This window comes from Triturus cristatus, chromosome 11 (genome assembly GCF_964204655.1).
Source record: "Triturus cristatus chromosome 11, aTriCri1.1, whole genome shotgun sequence".
Taxonomy (NCBI): domain Eukaryota; kingdom Metazoa; phylum Chordata; class Amphibia; order Caudata; family Salamandridae; genus Triturus; species Triturus cristatus.
In genome coordinates, this window is record NC_140594.1 from 150,648,204 (window position 1) to 150,667,392 (window position 19,189).

The window sequence follows — 19,189 nt, forward strand, 5'->3', positions numbered from 1 at the left end:
AGCCTGAGGGTTAGTTAAAATCCTGCTTGAAAGATGGGAGAGAAGGACTGTTGTAAGGAAGACAGGAAGCCCATTCATAAGAGTTCAGTGCCCCTCAGAAGTTGTTTCTCGAGCCTCCATTGTCTCTTGCAGTTGTCTCCCTGACCGCACAGTGGTTTCCGCTGGGGGTCAGTATTCGAATGGACAGCCTCTCTGGGGTTGTATCACGATTTGCGCCAGGTAGGCCAAGGATGATTCGGGCCACCTCCGATTTTATATAAACATATGTTAAGTTCTATCTGAAATTATGTCTTTGTCATTAGGTGCCTGTAGGACATGGTGAAAGAGAGCCTACACTTATGTTTCCAAGTCTGTATTGGATGTATCTTTGAGTAATTGATGCATATATTATTACTTTGGCTACAGTTTTCTCAATCGTCAATTTTCTCAAGCTTCGAATGGCGATGCTGTCCAGTACAGTTATTCTTCAGCAAGATCACCATGCACATGAAGCTACTCAGACATCTTAATTTCTACATGTCCTCCAACGTGTCTTTGCTTTCTGCAGTGAGTGGTCCAGATCCTGTAGGTATTTAGTGGTGTCCTGCCGGAGCACTGTGGTCTTTTTTTTTTAACTCTAGCAGGAGTTGTAGGATGCTGCCCTTTGTATTGCAGTTGAGTACATTGGTCCTGGCCATCTGTTTATCCAGTGAGTTTTCCCTAGGAGGCATCCTTTCGATATTTTCATTTTCAGACTTTTGTGGGGCCAGTGAGTCGCTGATGTATGACGATTTCTGGGCCTTTTTTCGCACCGCTGCCATTGTATCATTCATGGGAAGCATGGTGGATGAAGCCGGGGTTGTTCAGCAGGTCGGTATGAGGAGGAGGCATTCTAAAGGGGCCCCTTCACCATGTGGCTCATGGAATGTTCATGTGGGATGTGCGCAGCAAAATTACTTTGCAATGACTTTAGCACAAATTTTCGGAATTTGATAGGCTTCATCCCCCTTGCCTGAAGCTGCAATGTGGGTTGTTACATGTTCTTATTTTATCAACCAATCTGATCCGTGAGTGGCCCTGCACTCCCGAGTACAAACTGCGAGAGTCATTGGATTCTATGCTGCCTCTCCCACGTTGAGATTAGAGGAGCCGCTCTCCATTTCTTGAGGCCACCGCCTCCACAGAACACTCCCATCTTCAGCAGCTAAGACAGTCCCCAGGTGCAGGAGCTGGGGCAAAAATATTTTGTCACCATTAGAGTATTCATGGCTGTTCATCGTGTCCGCTTCAGTTGTATCACAAGGGTCTGGGCAGTTTGGCGGTGATTGGCCCCAAATGATGCTCTATATTATCCCCGGCGGGTGCCCTGGCCTCAGAACTCAGCAGAGACGCCTCAAGGATGTCTGCTTTTAAAGGGAATTTTTATTTAACATCCCTCTATCTTTCTTTTACACATACAACTCACCCTGCACCACACTGCCTACACCATTCATGCATGTATTAACCAGTATTCATATATAGATATCAAAAACATGGAAACCGCAAAATAAAATACTGTGAAAAGGACACTGACTAGCAATGTAATACTGTTTGCAAATCAGAGGGTGGAAAAAAGACGACTGAATATTTGCAAACAATTAACTTGGCTCATTTAAAAGCGCTATGTGGCTCCTGTGTGTGGTGTAAAGCGGTAATAGTAAAGAAACTGTATTTCTAAGCCCCATGTAAATTTTCTTTTTTTTACATTTAACAGGCCAGGTGGTTACAGCTGTTCAACTTGATGGAGAAGCAGTGTCAAGAACAGATCACTGCCCAGCAAGAGCAGTTCCACCAACAAATCCAAGTAAGGAACTTACTCGTATTTTCTGTTCTATAGTTGGTCTCTTGTCCTTTATGATGGTTGCATCCAGCTTTGTTCAAGTTGGCTTCTTGGTAGATACAAGGTCATGAATTTCTTTCATTTAAACTTTTTTCTTTATTTAAGGTCATTGTCATATTTGTGCTTTGTAGACAGTCTAGTAATTTGCATAAATGTTAAGTAACTGTATGGAAAAAATCTCCACGTGCTGCAGACGAGGACAGAAGCCTTCATGGTCCTCAATCAGTCACCTTTTCTGAGCACTAAATGTTGAAGCACCTAGCTGCTTTATAGTGAACAGCATGCACTGTATGCCAAATATTTTGCTGCTAGTTGCATGGGTACTCTATATGGTTATTATTTACATAAAAAGAAAGCTTTTTTATTGGTTCATTTACACAAGATACATATTTTGTAATACATATAATAAACATATCGCACCTTTACCTTAAGATTACCATTTCTCAGCATGTAGTTAGAAATAAAACGACGTGCTAGATCAGCCGGGTCTTTGACACTCCCCAAGAGAGAGTGCTCCTTTTCAAGCTAGGCATCCTTAGGGTGATCAACTGAGCGAGGGGAAAAAAAACCATGATGTGACAGGAGACCTAGACGCTAAGTATAAAGAACAGTCTCAGGAGGAATGCCTGTGTGATTCCCCCAGGATTTGTGCTAGGTCCATATCAACGACAGTTGCAGTATCAATCAATCAATTAAGAGTTTATTAAGTGCAACTACACACCCGGGAGGGTCTCAAGGTGCTGGGGGACGCGTGCGCATCTCCTTGACACTCACGGAGATACGCCGAGAGGCCAAGTAGGTCCTGAGGTCTTCCAGGGCTCACCAGGGTTCGTGCAGTTGCCGGACGCTCATGGTGATTCGTCGAAGAGCCAGGTCTTGAAGGTCCTTCAGGAACTTGGTGAGAGATGGTGTCTGGCAGAGGTGGAGAGGAATGGGTGTTCTATGCCCTGGCCGCGAGGAGGAAGAAGGGGCGGCCTGCTGTTCTGGTCTTCGTGTTGCGCGGCACTGTCACGAAGGAGAGCATGACAGGAGGTGTACGTTTTACCTCTTTGCAGACAACACTAAAACTTGTAAAAAGGTTAATACCACAGACACAAGTAGAACACTATAGGAAGGTTTAAACAAATGTTTCATAGAGACCAGGCATGGCATAACTAAGCTTGTATGCAGGAAAGGGCAGAGGTATTGTTCCAGCGGAAACTGTGGAGCTCAGCACATGATGGATGAGTTATTACTGTAGGCGATCTTACAAGAGGGGCATTTTGGAGTTAGGCAAACGTCTTAAATTTAATGGAGTACACTGAAAATTAAATGAGGCAGGGGAGAAGACTGAATTGTAGCTCCTCGCTTGTTATCAGGCATGAGGCTGACATATCCTTATAATATTGAGTGGGATTCCAGCACTAATTAATTCTCTACAAATATTGAAAAGTGTTACACCCTTTTCACTCATCTCAACAGTGCCCTCCTGAAAATGGCAATGCACCTCACAGACCTCCCAATAAATGAGAACTACCTGTAACAAAACCATACCAAGTAGGCACCATTCCTGAAGAAAGGATAGTCCGAGAGAGCCTGATAGAGTTGTACTAGAGTTCCTTCTTCACCTTGGCCACATGAAGCACCTCCATCCTATTCCTGTAGTCTTCACAGTGAATGAGGATTGTGCAGTTGCGCATCTGGTTTGGGCAGACATGTAGTGACTCATGAATGAACTGGAGGGTAGAAGATAAGGGTTGAGACATCACAGAGAGATCAAAACATGTCAGTCATAACCCCAGTTTCCATTAAGATCCACAATTTGTACATTGTACTAACACAGGCGATGTTCAAGAACATGAACTGCTTTAGAAGGAGTTGTACTGGTATCTTCCAGCTCTACCACATTCTTTTCTCCAGTGCTGTTATCATGTCAGCCTACCTCCCTGTCTTATGTTGGAGGCTTGCATGCTGGGCACATTATCAGCTATCTTATCCGTAAGCGTCCTGTTGTATAGGCTTTGTAGAAATGGGGCTACCAGAGGAGGAATCCAGACTCTTGACTCTACATCTGTAGTTGAATTTTTGTACAAAGGTTGTATTTCAAACCTGCCCATTATTGTGGTACTGTGGTCAACCTGAGGTTGGCTCCTAGAACCAATGAAGGAGCTGAAAAACGATTTAAGAGGTCATCGATGTACAGACCAAACTCGCCTAGTTAGATCTTCAGTGAGGCAAAAGCCAGCAGAGTGAAGTGAAAGAACTAGAGCACCGCTGCTGCACTGTTAGCTCTACACCTTAATGGAGCAGGTGGCAACCAGATGGAAACGTCAATTAAATGGTGCCAAAAGAACTCTCCACTCTATGCAACCGTCATTCGAGTAAGGTAGAGATTAGGCTTGTTCCTCTTCATATGTTGCAAAGCTCCAAACAATAATCAGAGGCAGAAGAATTCAGTGGATACACCTGTATTTCTGTTGCTGTGCTGCAGAACTAGACTGCACTGTTCAGGAAGGTGAGTGGAATTTCAATCCTCCAGCAAGTTTGGAGTATCACTGAATGTACTGCAGGGTAGAGTATGACTAATAAAGGATGGATTGTTCATGGACTGAAGATAAAACTGGAAGTTCATTGACTTTGCATTGGGTAGATGCTAAGAGGGTTGTGGCAGAGATCCCCTTTAGTTAAGAACTGGACAAGGTGGAGGACAACGCATTGGTTACACGATGGCAATGTCCCCCAGAGTGCGCCATTTGATAATATTGGAGAGAGGATAAAGCTAATCCTTGAGTACAGCACCAGTGGGAAGGTTCTTTACAGAGTTGAGAAGGCGAGGTGGCAGTAGGAGTGACCAACCATCAAGTTCTGAGCAGGAGACATGTTGGCCAGAGGTAGCTAGTGCAGGCTGGATAATATTCATCACTTTCACTCAACTGCTGTCACAGTGGCTGAGAGCATCGACCAGGCAGGAACTGGAGGCAGTGCCGCTTAAGCAGTTTATATTCCATTGCATGGTCTCACTGTGGCAGAGCTCCCCAGAGAGTGGACACCAGTCAGCTTCTGCTGACTGCCCCACAGCAATGCACCAGTTGGACCCTGCCCCTTAACGAGGAAGAGAAGTGTGGTCAGAAGATACCACAGTAGTTCTAGGGTTACTATGATCTTGATCATTGCTACAAGTTCAGTCGGATGGCTCTAGAAAGAAGGCACACAGAGACCCTCAAAAGGCACTGTCAGCAAATAACACCGCTCAGAGCGGGGCTAACCATTACAGTCTTCTGATGGAACAGCAGCACTCTGCACCTGGGCTCTTGGAGCAGTCTGCACACCAAGGGTAGGGGGAGGGTGGCGATGGGCAGCCACAAAACTGGAAGGTCCTCTGAAAATCTTCAGCAACCTTCAACACAATAAGGGAGCCTGGATGTCCCAGAATTGTTCCAGAAATAAAGTTCATCCCAGAAGTGAAAACTGAGACAGGAAAAATAAAGGGTTCTAAATAAGGATGTTAATATGTCCAGCACTCACATTATGCTTAGCAGATCGCTTACCCACACTTCTTCCTTTACCCACACCTTGACATGCCTTGACACCTGTAGTCATGGATTGACTCTCAAGCCCTGATTTGACTCCCTGGGCGTGTGTACACACCGAAGGTGAGTCACACAGTGCTAATAGCCCTAGGAAAATCAGACATCAAATATAGGTGGGAAAGCCGAATGATAAATATTATGGTTGCTAAATACCCAAGTGATCACTCTAACTGGAGTTGGGGAATTTCACACATTTCCACATCTTGGGGACAGGCGTATACTCCATTAATGTAAAGCCATAAATTCTCTGAAGATAATCTTCCAGTCTTTGAATTACCCTAAATAGCTAGCAACAAAAATGCAAGGGAGTGCCGTCCAATCATTGGGTATAGTATTCAGAAATTGCTCTTCAAGATATCCAAAAAATAAAGGATAGCTGGCTTCCGAGGTTTTCAACTCCTATTGTCTGGAACAGACTCTGCATTATTCTTGTGCACTAGTCGATGTGCCTTCAGTGCCGCAGCCCCTTACTGCCCGAGGAAAACTATGGTCTCAGCCTGGTGGACGCGTGGCTCTCCTCTCAGTTTCCCACCAGTGTTCATCACTTTCATACAGGGCACCCTCAGTCCACCAGTCTAGGTGCGCTGGATTGAGGTCCATCATAACTAATTCCGCTGGAGCCATGTTTGCTGAAGAGCGGTCAACTGCTCTAGGGTTTACCATGATGATTTTACGGTGTACGAGTTAACCACAAGCCCATTGTTTTGATAAAGGCCTTCTGAAGTCAACACAGAGCTCCACACAAAGATATCCTCAGTCAAGCCTAGGAGACTCTATACCATCCAGAAAATAATTTTGTATTCCTGTCTGTCAGGTATGACATCGCAGTGTTAAGATGTTCCATGTAGGTTGTGAAGGAAGCTGGCTCTTTATATAGTGGACCAGAACGAGGTACACTGTGTAAAGAGTCCAGGCAAACACTAGTTGGTTTACAGAGGCACAAATGATATCCCAAATGCTCTCTTTTTTGGTAGTGTGGGCGAGCAGTTAGGCATATCAGAGCTTAGTGCTAAGCATTTGTTGTACTCGCACAGGTTGTTTTCAAGTAAGAACTTTTTTTAATACAAATTTTTACAGGTAAGTAAATAGTTCCCTTAAATGAGACTTTACAGAGCAATGCTTCCCTATGGGAGGAAAGACATATGTTGCATATGGTCTGTTTCCGGGGGGTCTCCTTCAGGACCTAGGATTGTAGGGGGCCAAGGTCCAAAGTACCACCAACAGTTACTCATTACCTGCCTTGGGGCATCCGGTTGCAGAGGTGCCGGTTGGGTTGGTAGCTGTATGCGCTACACCGGTGGAAAGAATGGGCCTCCTAGAAACTGTTTGCAGAGGGGAAATTGTGGACAAGTCCCGGAGCTCCCAACAGGGGGGCTCGGTCACAATCGTCCTGGGGACAATGGTGCACAGCTGGTTCGTTGATAACCAGGCTGGGGCACTAGAGTGTAAAGGCCTGCTGGGCTCTGTGCATCCTAGAGCCTTGCAGTTGTCAGGCTCGGCGGTTGTGGGTGCAAAGTCAGGACAGCTGGGCCACTGAGGAGGTGGGTCTCTGCGGTGCTAACATCCCTCAATGGCTGCTCTGCCTCGGTGTTGTTGTTGTAGTCTGGATTGGACTCTCTCAGTCTTTTGTTGCAAGGGATCTGGCACCCCGGGTATTGGCCCTGTGTGGCTCCGGTCGGTCCTGGTGTCCTCTCACTTGGTAGAGGGACAGATCTGACCTTCAGGAGCACAGTGTCCTCTTCCTGGAGGGATGCGTTGGGCTGGCATGGGAGCGGCAACTCGGTCGACTGGACTTTGCGTTTCAGTACCTGTGGTCTGCATGGGAGTAGCTCCTCTACTCCAAGGGAGATTGATTCACAATTTATGAAGGGCAGGCAGTCTCACAGGACTCTTGAAAGCTGGTCAGCTGCAGGACGAGTCGCTGGTAACGATTGTCAAGACTTGGTGCAGGAAGGCAGGGTGTGGCGGCAAAAGTCCACAGCAGCAATCAGTTCTCGCTTTTCTCGCGGCTGTTCTTTGCCCTCTCTTCTTGATCCATCGAATCTCAGTTCCTGGTGTCTGAGGTACCACCTAAATGCTCAATTTAGGGGGTGTTACGGGGAATGACGGGGAGTATGCAATGGGCTACGTACCATTAGGGGGTCTACACTCTCTCTATGACCACTTCCTGTGGAAAGTGGGAATAACCCTGACCCAGAAACCCTAATCCTGCCAAAACTAAGGTGGTGGAATTGTTTTTACTTCATGTAGAATAGTGCAAGTACGAAACCTTGCTTTCTAGTGATCATGTAACAATGTCTCAATTATGCTCATTGATTTAAACACGCAGTTTTACTTGAATATCATAGTTTTCAAACTGACAATTTAATCAATTGTTGCACATCACAATTGTTTTAATAATAATACTAATATCAGATATTGAACACATTCATGTTCGCCCAATGCATTTCGGGCCTTTTAGTGGCCCTTCTTCAGGGGAAGATCTAAAAACAAATCAGAGATACACACATTTAAACATCGGTGTGCAAGAAAACAGCACTTCATGATACAATCGTTTATATACCAGAACTCAACTTATTATATAAATCATGAGAAAATGTCCATCCTCTAAATCATACAACAGAAGAAAATGAAAGAGAACCCCTTAAAAACCAATCACCCGGTGTGGTGGAATGTTGACGTGAAACAAGCGAACCGAAAACGTACCTGATCGTCATTAATCAACCGTGCTGGGAATAAGAAATAGAAAATACGCAACTTTAGCGTAAACTTTTCTACAGGGATTTGAAAGAACAGAGATGACTAAATTAATATCCCTCAAAGCCACTGACCTGTAAAGTGAAACAAATCAACGTGTACTATACCAGCCTCACGGGATCAAACTGTAAGAAAAAATAAACTAAATTGCCACTCTGTTGGTAAACTCAAAAGCCTACAAACCAGCTCAACATCTCCCGAAGAGCAAACGCTCACCTTCTTACAAAACTATCATAGCCAAACGAAGTCACCGATGCCGAGCTGAACGAGTTCCCCTCAGCTGTACCAGAAAGTCGAACCGGCGTCTGCCTTATACGGAAGTAGCGTCATAGCTATAGAAAGAGGACTGAAAATCGCATCTATCTTAAGTTTGCACGCCCGCCATGTTAGGAAAGAAAGAATCAATCTCGTAAACGCAGAGACAACTGCTATAGATGTAGAAGGCCCGAAGGATGACCGGAAACGACTGAAAAAGTGCGTGTTTGCGTGAAAAAAGAAAAAAGAAATAAAATGAAAAAAGAAATAAAATAAAATACACATGAGTGTACATAACACAAGTGCCATTCATAGTAAAAATCATGGACATTCATATAACTGCAGTCGGTATGTCTCCAACAAAGTGCATAACATCAGTTTAAAGGAAACATCCTAAATCAGCTTTATCATTGATCCCAAAAGGATCTTGCGTATTTAATCTCCTGATCCAAAATATCTCCCTCTGCAGAAATGTTTTAGTTAAGTTTCTACCAGGGGTGGGGACCATTGTTTCAATCACTTGAAATTTGAGTTGGGAAATGGAATGTTTACATGTATTCCAATGTACTGCTAGACTACTCTTGGGGTTGGTGTTTCGAATCGTGCTTTTGTGCTCCGAGATTCTGGTTTTAATCTTTCTTTCTGTTTTACCTATATAGAGAAGTCCGCACGGACATTTTATAGCATAAATCACATTTTTAGAATCACAAGTGGAATTATGTCGCAATTTGATAGTTTCACCCGTCGAGGGGTGATGTACTACATTCCCTGCAATTACTTTGTTGCAATGTACACAATTGGAGCATCGTTGCGTGCCTTTGAATTCTATGACATTGGTCTTAGGAGTGGTAGATAGGATTTCTTTGATATTCTTTGATCTTTTGTAAGCAAATAAGGGTTTTTCTTGAAAAAGATCTTTAAAGTCCTCTTCACTTTGTAACATGTCCCATCTATTCATGATGATCTGCTTAATTTGTCTGGAACTTGTGGAATACTTAGACACAAAAACTTGTCTGGTAGAGCGTTTTTTAGGTGTAGATTGCAATAGACTTTCCCTGGTTCTTTGCTCAGTTTTTGTTATGGCATCTTTCAAAGTCTCTTCCGGGTATCCTTTGGATAAATATCTCTTCCTCATGCAATCGATATTAGTTTGAAACGTTTGTTCAGACGAACAAATTCTTTTGGCACGTAAAAATTGCGAAAACGGAAGATTCTTTAGTAAATTTTGTGGGTGGAAACTTGTGAATGACAAGGCGTTGTTTTTATCAGTTGGTTTGTGGTGAATTTCTGTGTGAATAATACCATCTGTTATTTTGATCAGTACATCCAAAAATGATAGTGAATGCTCACTAATGGTGTTAGTAAATAGAATGTTTTCATCTTTATGATTGAGTTGGGATATCTTCCTTTCCAACAGTTCCGAGCTGTTTTTCCAAATTAAGAAAATGTCATCTATGTACCTCACGTACAACAAAATATTTTCCGTCCACTCTGCGTCACAATAAATATGCTGGTCTTCAGAATGGGCCATGTAGGTATTCGCGTACGCGGGTGCCCCCGCAAAACCCATAGATGTGCCTTTGAGTTGTAGATAATACTGGTTGTTCCTCTCAAAGTAGCTATGGTGCAAACAAAAGTGCAGCATTTCTAGCAGGAAAATGTTGTCTACTCTCAAGGTAGCTTGTCTTAATAATGCCCATTCCACAGCTTCCATCCCTCCCATACGGGGGATGGAAGTGTATAGAGATTTCACATCCAATGTACAAAGTAAAATTTCATTTGTGATCTTAACCTTTTGTAATTTCTGTAAGAATTGGGTAGTGTCTTTGATATAGGAAGTCCATTCCTGAACGAAAGGTTGTAAAAAATGGTCAATGTATTTACCAATGGGTTCAAAAATGGTCCCGCACCCAGTGACTATAGGTCTGAATGGTGGATCCAAAAGATCTTTATGGATCTTGGGTAGCATGTATAATCCAGGTGTACTCGGATTTTCTTGGGTTAAAAACAATCGGTGTTGTCTGAGATCCATCCCATTTCTTTGGCTTTAGTAAGAATGGTGTTTAAAGTAACTGAAAGTTGATCAATAGGGTCACCATCAAGGAGAAGATACGTGGTGGAATCAGAAATATGCTCCAATACTTTTCTATGGTAGAACGTTTGGTCCATAATCACAATGGCTCCTCCCTTGTCAGCCTTTTTGATGTTAATGTCTGTATCATTAGCAAGAGTTTTCAAAATAAATTGATCTGATTTGGTGAGATTAATCTTGGTTTTCCTTTTTTCGTTCACCTTGGAAAAGTCTTTCTTTACTAAATTTTCGAATGCATCTAGGATTTTGTGTGATACAGGTGCTTGAAACGTGGATTTACGTTTGAACTCCTCTAATTCTCTTTCTGGGAGAGGACCCTCCGTGGTAACAAATGTAGAAAAGAAATATTTTAGTCGTAGGACTCGCATAAACTTGAATAACGTTATCTCGTTTTCCAGTGCGTTGGTGTGATATGTGGGGACAAACCCTAATCCTTTGTTTAAGATCCTGATTTGATGATTCGAAAGTTCTTTAGAAGAAATATTGATGACTAGGTTGTTTTCTGGCTCCTCAGATTTTGCCTTAATTTTTCTTTTGCAGAAGCAAAAGAAAAATCAAGGCAAAATCTGAGGAGCCAGAAAACAACCTAGTACATTGGAATACATGTAAACATTCCATTTCCCAACTCCAATTTCAAGTGATTGAAACAATGGTCCCCACCCCTGGTAGAAACTTAACTAAAACACTTCTGCAGAGGGAGATATTTTGGATCAGGAGATTAAATACGCAAGATCCTTTTGGGATCAATGATAAAGCTGATTTAGGATGTTTCCTTTAAACTGATGTTATGCACTTTGTTGGAGACATACCGACTGCAGTTATATGAATGTTCATAATTTTTACTATGAATGGCACTTGTGTTATGTACACATGTGTATTTTATTTTATTTCTTTATTCTTTTTATTTCTTTTTTCTTTTTTCACGCAAACACGCACTTTTTCAGTCGTTTCCGGTCATCCTTCGGGCCTTCTACATCTATAGCAGTTGTCGCTGCGTTTACGAGATTGATTCTTTCTTTCCTAACATGGCGGGCGTGCAAACTTAAGATAGATGCGATTTTCAGTCCTCTTTCTATAGCTATGACGCTACTTCCGTATAAGGCAGACGCCGGTTTGACTTTCTGGTACAGCTGAGGGGAACTCGTTCAGCTCGGCATCGGTGACTTCGTTTGGCTATGATAGTTTTGTAAGAAGGTGAGCGTTTGCTCTTCGGAGATGTTGAGCTGGTTTGTAGGCTTTTGAGTTTACCAACAGAGTGGCAATTTAGTTTATTTTTTCTTACAGTTTGATCCCGTGAGGCTGGTATAGTACACGTTGATTTGTTTCACTTTACAGGTCAGTGGCTTTGAGGGATATTAATTTAGTCATCTCTGTTCTTTCAAATCCCTGTAGAAAAGTTTATGCTAAAGTTGCGTATTTTCTATTTCTTATTCCCAGCATGGTTGATTAATGACGATCAGGTACGTTTGCGGTCCGCTTGTTTCACGTCAACATTCCACCACACCGGGTGATTGGTTTTTAAGGGGTTCTCTTTCATTTTCTTATGTTGTATGATTTAGAGGATGGACATTTTCTCATGATTTATATAATAAGTTGAGTTCTGGTATATAAACGATTGTATCATGAAGTGCTGTTTTCTTGCACACCGATGTTTTAATGTGTGTATCTCTTTGATTTGTTTTTAGATCTGCCCCTGAAGAAGAGCCACTAAAAGGCCCGAAATGCATTGGGCGAACATGAATGTGTTCAATATCTGATATTAGTATTATTATTAAAACAATTGTGATGTGCAACAATTGATTAAATTGTCAGTTTGAAAACTATGATATTCAAGTAAAACTGTGTGTTTAAATCAATGAGCATAATTGAGACATTGTTACATGATCACTAGAAAACATAAAGAATTGTAAAAATTTGTCAGCAACAGCTGCATGGGTAGGTTGCTCCGAAGCAAGGTTTCGTACTTGCACTATTCTGCAATTCATTTCAGGGTCTGTCCAGACAGTCAGCCCCCTTTCGGAAGCACCCCTTCATTAAAATCATTTAAGTAGTATAAAGATCAGTGTGCCTTTCTTACACTCCAATTACTTTTACTTCATGTAGCCCACCTTAGGGGTGGTACTAGCCTGAGAGGGGAATACGCCTACTGACTAGCTAATTTTTCCACCTGTTCTGGTGCCAAATGGGCCCGGGCAGGGGTTGGCATTTCCGATTTCTGGGGAAGTCTTAGGTCACATATCAAAGGCAGCAGAGGCCTTTGAAGCCTCCTGCCGTGATATGCTGATTACTTAGCCATCCTGCTTTGGAGTAGGTGGCAACACCTTCGGCCGAAGCAGGCATTGTTTCTGCCCTCAGAGAGCTCCGGCTCTCACCTGCAGGGGGTCAGAAACATATCTGTGGTGGCAGGCTAGTCTGCACCAGTCTGCCAGTACACAGGTAGTTGGTAGGTTTTCAGGGGGAACCTCTAAGGTGCCCTCTGGGTGCATGTATTAATAAATCCATCACTGGAATCAGTGGGGGCTTATTAATACAAGATGTTTGATACCAGACATCTTTAGTTTCAGTGAAGCCATCCTGCAGCTGGGGAATTCGTAAACACCAGTGTCTAGCACATGTACTCAAAATGGCTTCCCTGTCCACTTGCAATATCTGAGAATCGACTTGGACATCACAGGGGCATATCTGCTCATGCAGATATGTCCACACCTGTGATATAGTGCACCCTGTCTTAGAGCTGTAAGGCCTGCTATAAGGGTAAGTTACCTATACTGCATGCAGTGTCTGCAGGCATGGTAAACAGGAGGTGTGGCATGTGGTGTCTTCACTTTTCTCTGCACAATGAGACACAGCCTACAATGGCAGTCTGCATGTTGGTGCTGAGGGGTCTCTTATCAAAATACACGCTGCAGCCCTTAGAGACCCTCTTTAGCCTCTTTGACCTAGGTACCAGGGGTACCATTTACTAGGGGCTTATAAGGGGTGCTAAAGGTATTGCCAATTGGGGGAACAATTGTACTGTTTTAGGGAAAGAGATATGACACTGGGAACCCAGTGACAGCCTGTCAAAATTGCATCAGCTAGCAGGCAAAAGGTGGGGATGACCATGTAAACAAGCATTTGCAATGCAATAGGTCTCGCATTAGTAAAAGTTTGAGCTATTAGCATTGCTGATAATGCAACGCCAATAACTGAAACATTTAGTAATGCGAGAAGACAGAAGTTGGGAGAGCCCTGGTGGTGGAATGTGTGGCCGAATAAGCGACCTCTAGGTGATGCACGCATGAAGGGTGAGCAGGAGCTCGAGAAGGAAGGAGGGGTAGGAGAAGATGGATTGACAGTTGTGGAGGGTGGGGGCTGAGAAACGGAGTGTGTGCGCCGACGAGTGTTCTCTGGGATGTGGGGCATGAGAGAGCTGAATGGGAGGATGGAGCGTGAGCTCCATGATGGATAGTGGGGAATGCGTAAGCTCAGAAATATGTCCCATGGAGAGTGGGGTTAGATTAGGGATGGAGAGTGTGACAAGGTGGAGCGCACTTTGGAATGGTGTACCTACGTGGTGGACGGGGTAGGTGATCTCAAAGATCGAGGGTCTGTGAGGTGAACTCAAGGAATGGATGAGGGAATGATGGGTGAGGTCATGAAACAGTGTGTGGAGGGACAGCGAGAGAGGGCGGCGTGCATGGTGATGGGTGAGAGGCTTCGAGGATGTAGGACGCGCTAGTTCGGTATATGGGAAGGTGGGGGAATGCCAGATCGTGCGGTGGAGACCGGGCAGTGGGTGAGGTTGTGGGTGGAGAGTAGGTGAGATAGCACGGGGTGGAGAGAGTCAGCCAAATGAGAGGCTTGGGGAGGTCGCTTAATGAGAGATCAGGACTTGCAGACTGTGAATGAGATCATGCGACTGAAAGAGAAGTGGGAACGGAGAGCATAAGGCAGGTGAAATGAATACACGGAGAGAGAGGGTGAGATCGGAGCATGGAGAGTGAGGAGGAGGGGTGGGGTGGGGAGGTGACATTGTTGCATTGTTTCTGCAGAGCTTTTATTTCTTCAGCCCTTGTTCCATATTCTGCGTCCAACTCATTTATCATCATGAAGCGGGAGCTTGTCTGAGGCCAGAGATTATCTTTTTAGCCCGAAGAATGATGTCTGCTGCACTGGGAATGGTGTGAGCTCCGAAACACCAGGAGGGCTGTGCACGCGCGGCTCCGTGGACAGCTTGCATCATCTAGCGCTGACAGACTTCACCCCGCTCAGGTGACTTGAGCTCGGCAGCAATGCCTGCGAGTGAACCCGATGCAGCAGCGGCTCCCAACGGAAGCAGGGCTCCCACATCATTGTTTGTACTGGGCAGCATGGCTCTCAAACTATAGGCGTGGGAGCTCCCAAACGCTGACCTTGCCTCCAGTCCTGCCAAGTGTCACGCATCAGGCGTGACGCTAACGCATTTCAGTGTGGTGTTCCGCATCACCGCACTGAAATGTATTGTCACGCATGTGCCCACTCTCTGCTGACGCGCTGAAAGTTGGCTAAATTAAAGCCAGGGTGCTGCTAGTGCGCGCTTGACCTGTGTGCGCGGGGGCTGCACAAGTCTGCTCTCGCTCCCCGCAGACTAAGGAGACAGTAATTTACATCGGATGCTGCTCTGGCGGAGCCCGTGCAGCGTGCCCAAATAATATGCTTTATTGTGACGCTTGCTGCTTAATAGGAGCTACAATGTTGCAAAACTGTGCAGTTCTGCAGAGTGCTGGCTCGATTCCTGCCTGACCCTGACCACATGACAGAGTGAGTCATCACATGTCAGGAGACTCACCCTGCTGCCGGAATAAATTACCGGGAGTCCTCAGAGCCTGCCCTAGTTGTGACAAGTGGTGCGTTAACTGGCTGGCAGTGAGTGCGGCGCCTCTGGCGCCCATTACCGCACATCCTGGCTGGTTAACATGAAGCAGGAAGTGAGGCTCCAGAGTTATAAGCGGCCGGTGGCGGGACTCTGTGTCGCAGAGTCTCACCATGATGGTAGAGCCGCATCAAGAGGCTTGTGGCTGCAACAACGGACGCGCAGCTGCGCAGCGTGTGCGGGGAGACTGGCGCTGCAGTATGCAAACTGCTGCGGACATGTCGTGCGGCGCCGGCCGGCGTCCGACGAGAGGCAGGTGGCCGAGGCGCATATCAGTCACCCCCGCCGTGCGGCTCAGTCCTGGGCTCTCCCCCGTGGCTAGCAGCCAGAGAGAGAACAAGTTGAACTCACAACTCAACACGCTCAGTAACTTACTATCTAAGAAACGTAAGTACTTCTAACGCTCGTCACGTGACAGATTCTGTGTCTGAGAGGCAGCCTGCTCACAGTCACGTTGCTCAGTGCTGCCAGTCTGAGACTCACTGTGTCGTGTGTGTTGTACTGTCGTCGGCAGGCCGCACCCGGGTAAACCTTTTGTGTCGCTGCGCGGTGGTGTCTCTTGTTGTTTGTCACACAGAGCTGCACGCACTGTCCCACCAGATCAAAATGTGTGAGTCACTGAGTAACTCACACATTTGATCTGGTGTGACTTGCGGTGCGCCGGTGCCCGTGGTCATGGTGGTGTTTTCTTTTGCAAGGAGGGCTCTCTCTCATCTGTCAGGAGGGAGCACTAGGGTTAGCGCCCTTCCATTTCTGGTGCTCTGCAGCATTTTCAGGAACTTCTTGGAGTTTCTTGTTGCTCAAATGGCTGTAATTTCTGATGTCAAGAAGTTTCCCTCGTCTTTATTGCATGATTTTTGCTCGCGAGAAAGTGTCACTCATAGTCGCTGAAATGGGAAGTGCAATATTCGAAAAAAAAGCAGCTCCGGTTCCCTTAGTGCAATGCGGCGGGGGCTCAGCAGTCCGGGCGATTTCATCTTAGGGACGCTCCCCGTCCTCCGACGCAGCTCTGCTTCCTGGAACGAGCGCGGGGAAGCCCTCGAGGCTGGGACCAATCCCAGCGCGGCACGGCAATGACGAGGCGGGAATCCCTGAAGGCGGAGACCAATCTCTGCGCGGCACGACAATGACGTCAGCAGAATCCAGGCCAGCAGCGGTGAAGTGGAGGAGCAAGGGAGCACAGCAGCAAAGAGAACGCGCAAATTAGAAACACATGTCTGCTGCGCGTAACCGACACCGCCGGGAAATGGGCGGTTACATTTCCAAAGAAGCTGGGACATTAATACACCTTTCACCAATGGCGTGCCGCCTTTTTCACAAAGACGCACGCTAAAGCCAATAGCAGCTGACAAAACCACACGCACGAGCGTGTGGTCAGCTTCCAGAACCCCCTTACAAGACGTCTCGTGCTGCGAGAGCAGTGCTGTGCACTACAACGCTAGGCGCGAGACCTAAAAAGGGGCACTTTCCTATAGGTTGATTCTGGTTTGCATATTTTCATTACTTTTTGATCCTATAGCTGGTTCTTTCAGAGTTCTCAACATTTTTGCCAGAGCCAAGAATTGTATTTCTGCTTGTGATTTAGGATACCCTGGATTTGTGAAATGATATGTTCATTTTGGTCTACCACATTGTGATTTGTCGACTTTAAGACATTTGATAGGATCTTATATTAATAGTCATCTTAATTTTTTAATACGTGGGAGCCATTTATATTTGTATAATCTTGATTTGTTATTACAGGGACTTTTTGACATCAGAATGGAATTGTTTAAGAAAGTGACATCACTGTTAGCTTACGACAAATAATTACAAGTGTATTCTTGTCTTTGTGTGGGTGGTGGATTTCAGCTTCACCTTACATGGCACCCTTACCCATGGAATGAGGCTGTCCTACCACAACTGTCGGCAGAAGCTCCACGTCTCCCTCAGAGGACGTGCAGTGTTTACAAGCTCATGGCTCTCTGTCCCTGCTACTGCATACTGCCTCTACTGATATCTCTCTCAAAGGTGGGCCACAGCAGGCAGGAATAGCGGGTGTCACAGCTAAGCCGTACATGTTTGTGCATTATCCCGAGAATGGGGCCATCTTGCAATTTTTGGTGTTGCATTCTCCTGTTTCCTCTAACCATACCCAAACCACAGCTGACCAGGAAATGTAAAGGCCTTTGGGATGTCTTCATAAGAAACAACGGCGGAATATAATGAAAAATGAGGAGTGTACACTTCTCAGATTTTTGCTTTTCATTCCAGATTTTTACAATAATTTCTATATTGGAAACTACAACCTGGAAATGAACAATTCATGTTTTACTTGGGGCAACTGTTTATCTTTTTTGAGGGAGAGAAGGTGTGGAACACCCACTTACCATATGGAATAATACAGCCCAACTTTATGTTTAATAGAATATTGCAAGTGCTCTCCTAATTCTTTGTCCTTAATAAGTCCTTCAGCCTATGGCTGTATGTCTCTGTATAGTCACAGAACTCTTCTGCGATTTGTAATATTATTATAAAGTACATTTGTAAGCACATTATTGCATTCAGTTACTAATTGTCTGGTGATGTGTTTACGGTACATTTATTGAAGGGCAGGAATTATTTTGTGAAACCTTAAAATCGGATTAGTGACCAGTCCTATCAGTTCTGTTTTGCTAGATCTGTGTTGTATATTTGTAAACATTGTTTGCACTCCTTAAAGCTAACAATCACAATTAATTTGACTACATTCCAAGTAAATACAACTTATTTCAATAATTGTAGCAATCATAACTGGTAGGGAAAAGAAACAAGGAACACACAAATCCTGAATCAATCATGGGATATATTGCAAGGAGAAAAAAAAACTTTTTTTTTGTTTTTTTTTTGTTTTATATTTTGCAGTGTATAGGTGACACTATAAGGCTGTCCCAAATACAAAAGTGGCAAAACTGCGTGAGTGCTGTGGTGACAAGGTGCAAAAAGTGCTGGGTGTAGAACAATTGTATACATTGATGTATTGTTGGTTAAAAATAGTCATTTAAATAACATCAGTCCCTAGGCACATGAATCTCAGTAACACTTTTAGTTTGATTTTCCTTCTTTCGTGGAGCTGAGAGTGTAGGGATAAGATTGTCACTGTTGTGTCGACTTTTCGACCCTAATATAAGCGCAGATTGTGCGTCGGGACGGGTCTTCTTAAGGACTAGAAGAACAGAATTGGACAGCCTGGAGTAACAGGTATATATGGTATATATGATATGGTAGGAAGCGATTGACCATCCAATTCAAATCTTGTGTGATAGAAAGTTTGAGAGCCCAGGTCAGAGGAGTCTCAAAAGGAAGGTTAAAGATCGACCATCCGGTTGCGATCTTGTAGGTAACGTGGTTGCCCTCTGGAAGATTCTGAATGGGAGGGATAAAGATCCACCATCCAGTTGCGATCTTGTGAGGAAATGGATTCCCATCCATTAGATTCTAGACTGCGGTCCGGGCGATCCTGTCCGAATTTAACCTTCCTTTTGAGACTCCTCTGACCTGGGCTCTCAAACTTTTTATCACGCAAGATTTTAATTGGATGGTGAATCGCTTCCTACCATATCATATATACCTGTTACGCCAGGCTGTCTAATTCCGTTCTTCCAGTCCTGAAGAAGACATGTCCCGATGCGGAATCTGCGCTTATATTATGGTTGAAACGTCGACGCACCAGTGACAATCTTATCCCTACACACTAAGCTCCACGAAAGAAGGAAAATCAAACTAAAAGTGTTACTGAGATTCAT

At 44.6% G+C, this 19,189-nt stretch overlaps 1 protein-coding gene across 3 annotated transcripts in view; it reads left to right on the forward strand.

Moving 5' to 3' along the window:
• MPHOSPH9 (M-phase phosphoprotein 9) overlaps positions 1 to 19,189 on the forward strand; it is a 493,866-nt gene that overhangs the window by 129,417 nt on the left and 345,260 nt on the right. For all 3 annotated transcript variants that reach the window (XM_085635805.1, XM_085635804.1, XM_085635806.1), the window contains exon 4: positions 1,733 to 1,822. In XM_085635805.1, coding sequence (XP_085491931.1) covers positions 1,733 to 1,822 — 90 coding nt within the window. The remainder of the gene's footprint in view (positions 1 to 1,732; positions 1,823 to 19,189) is intronic.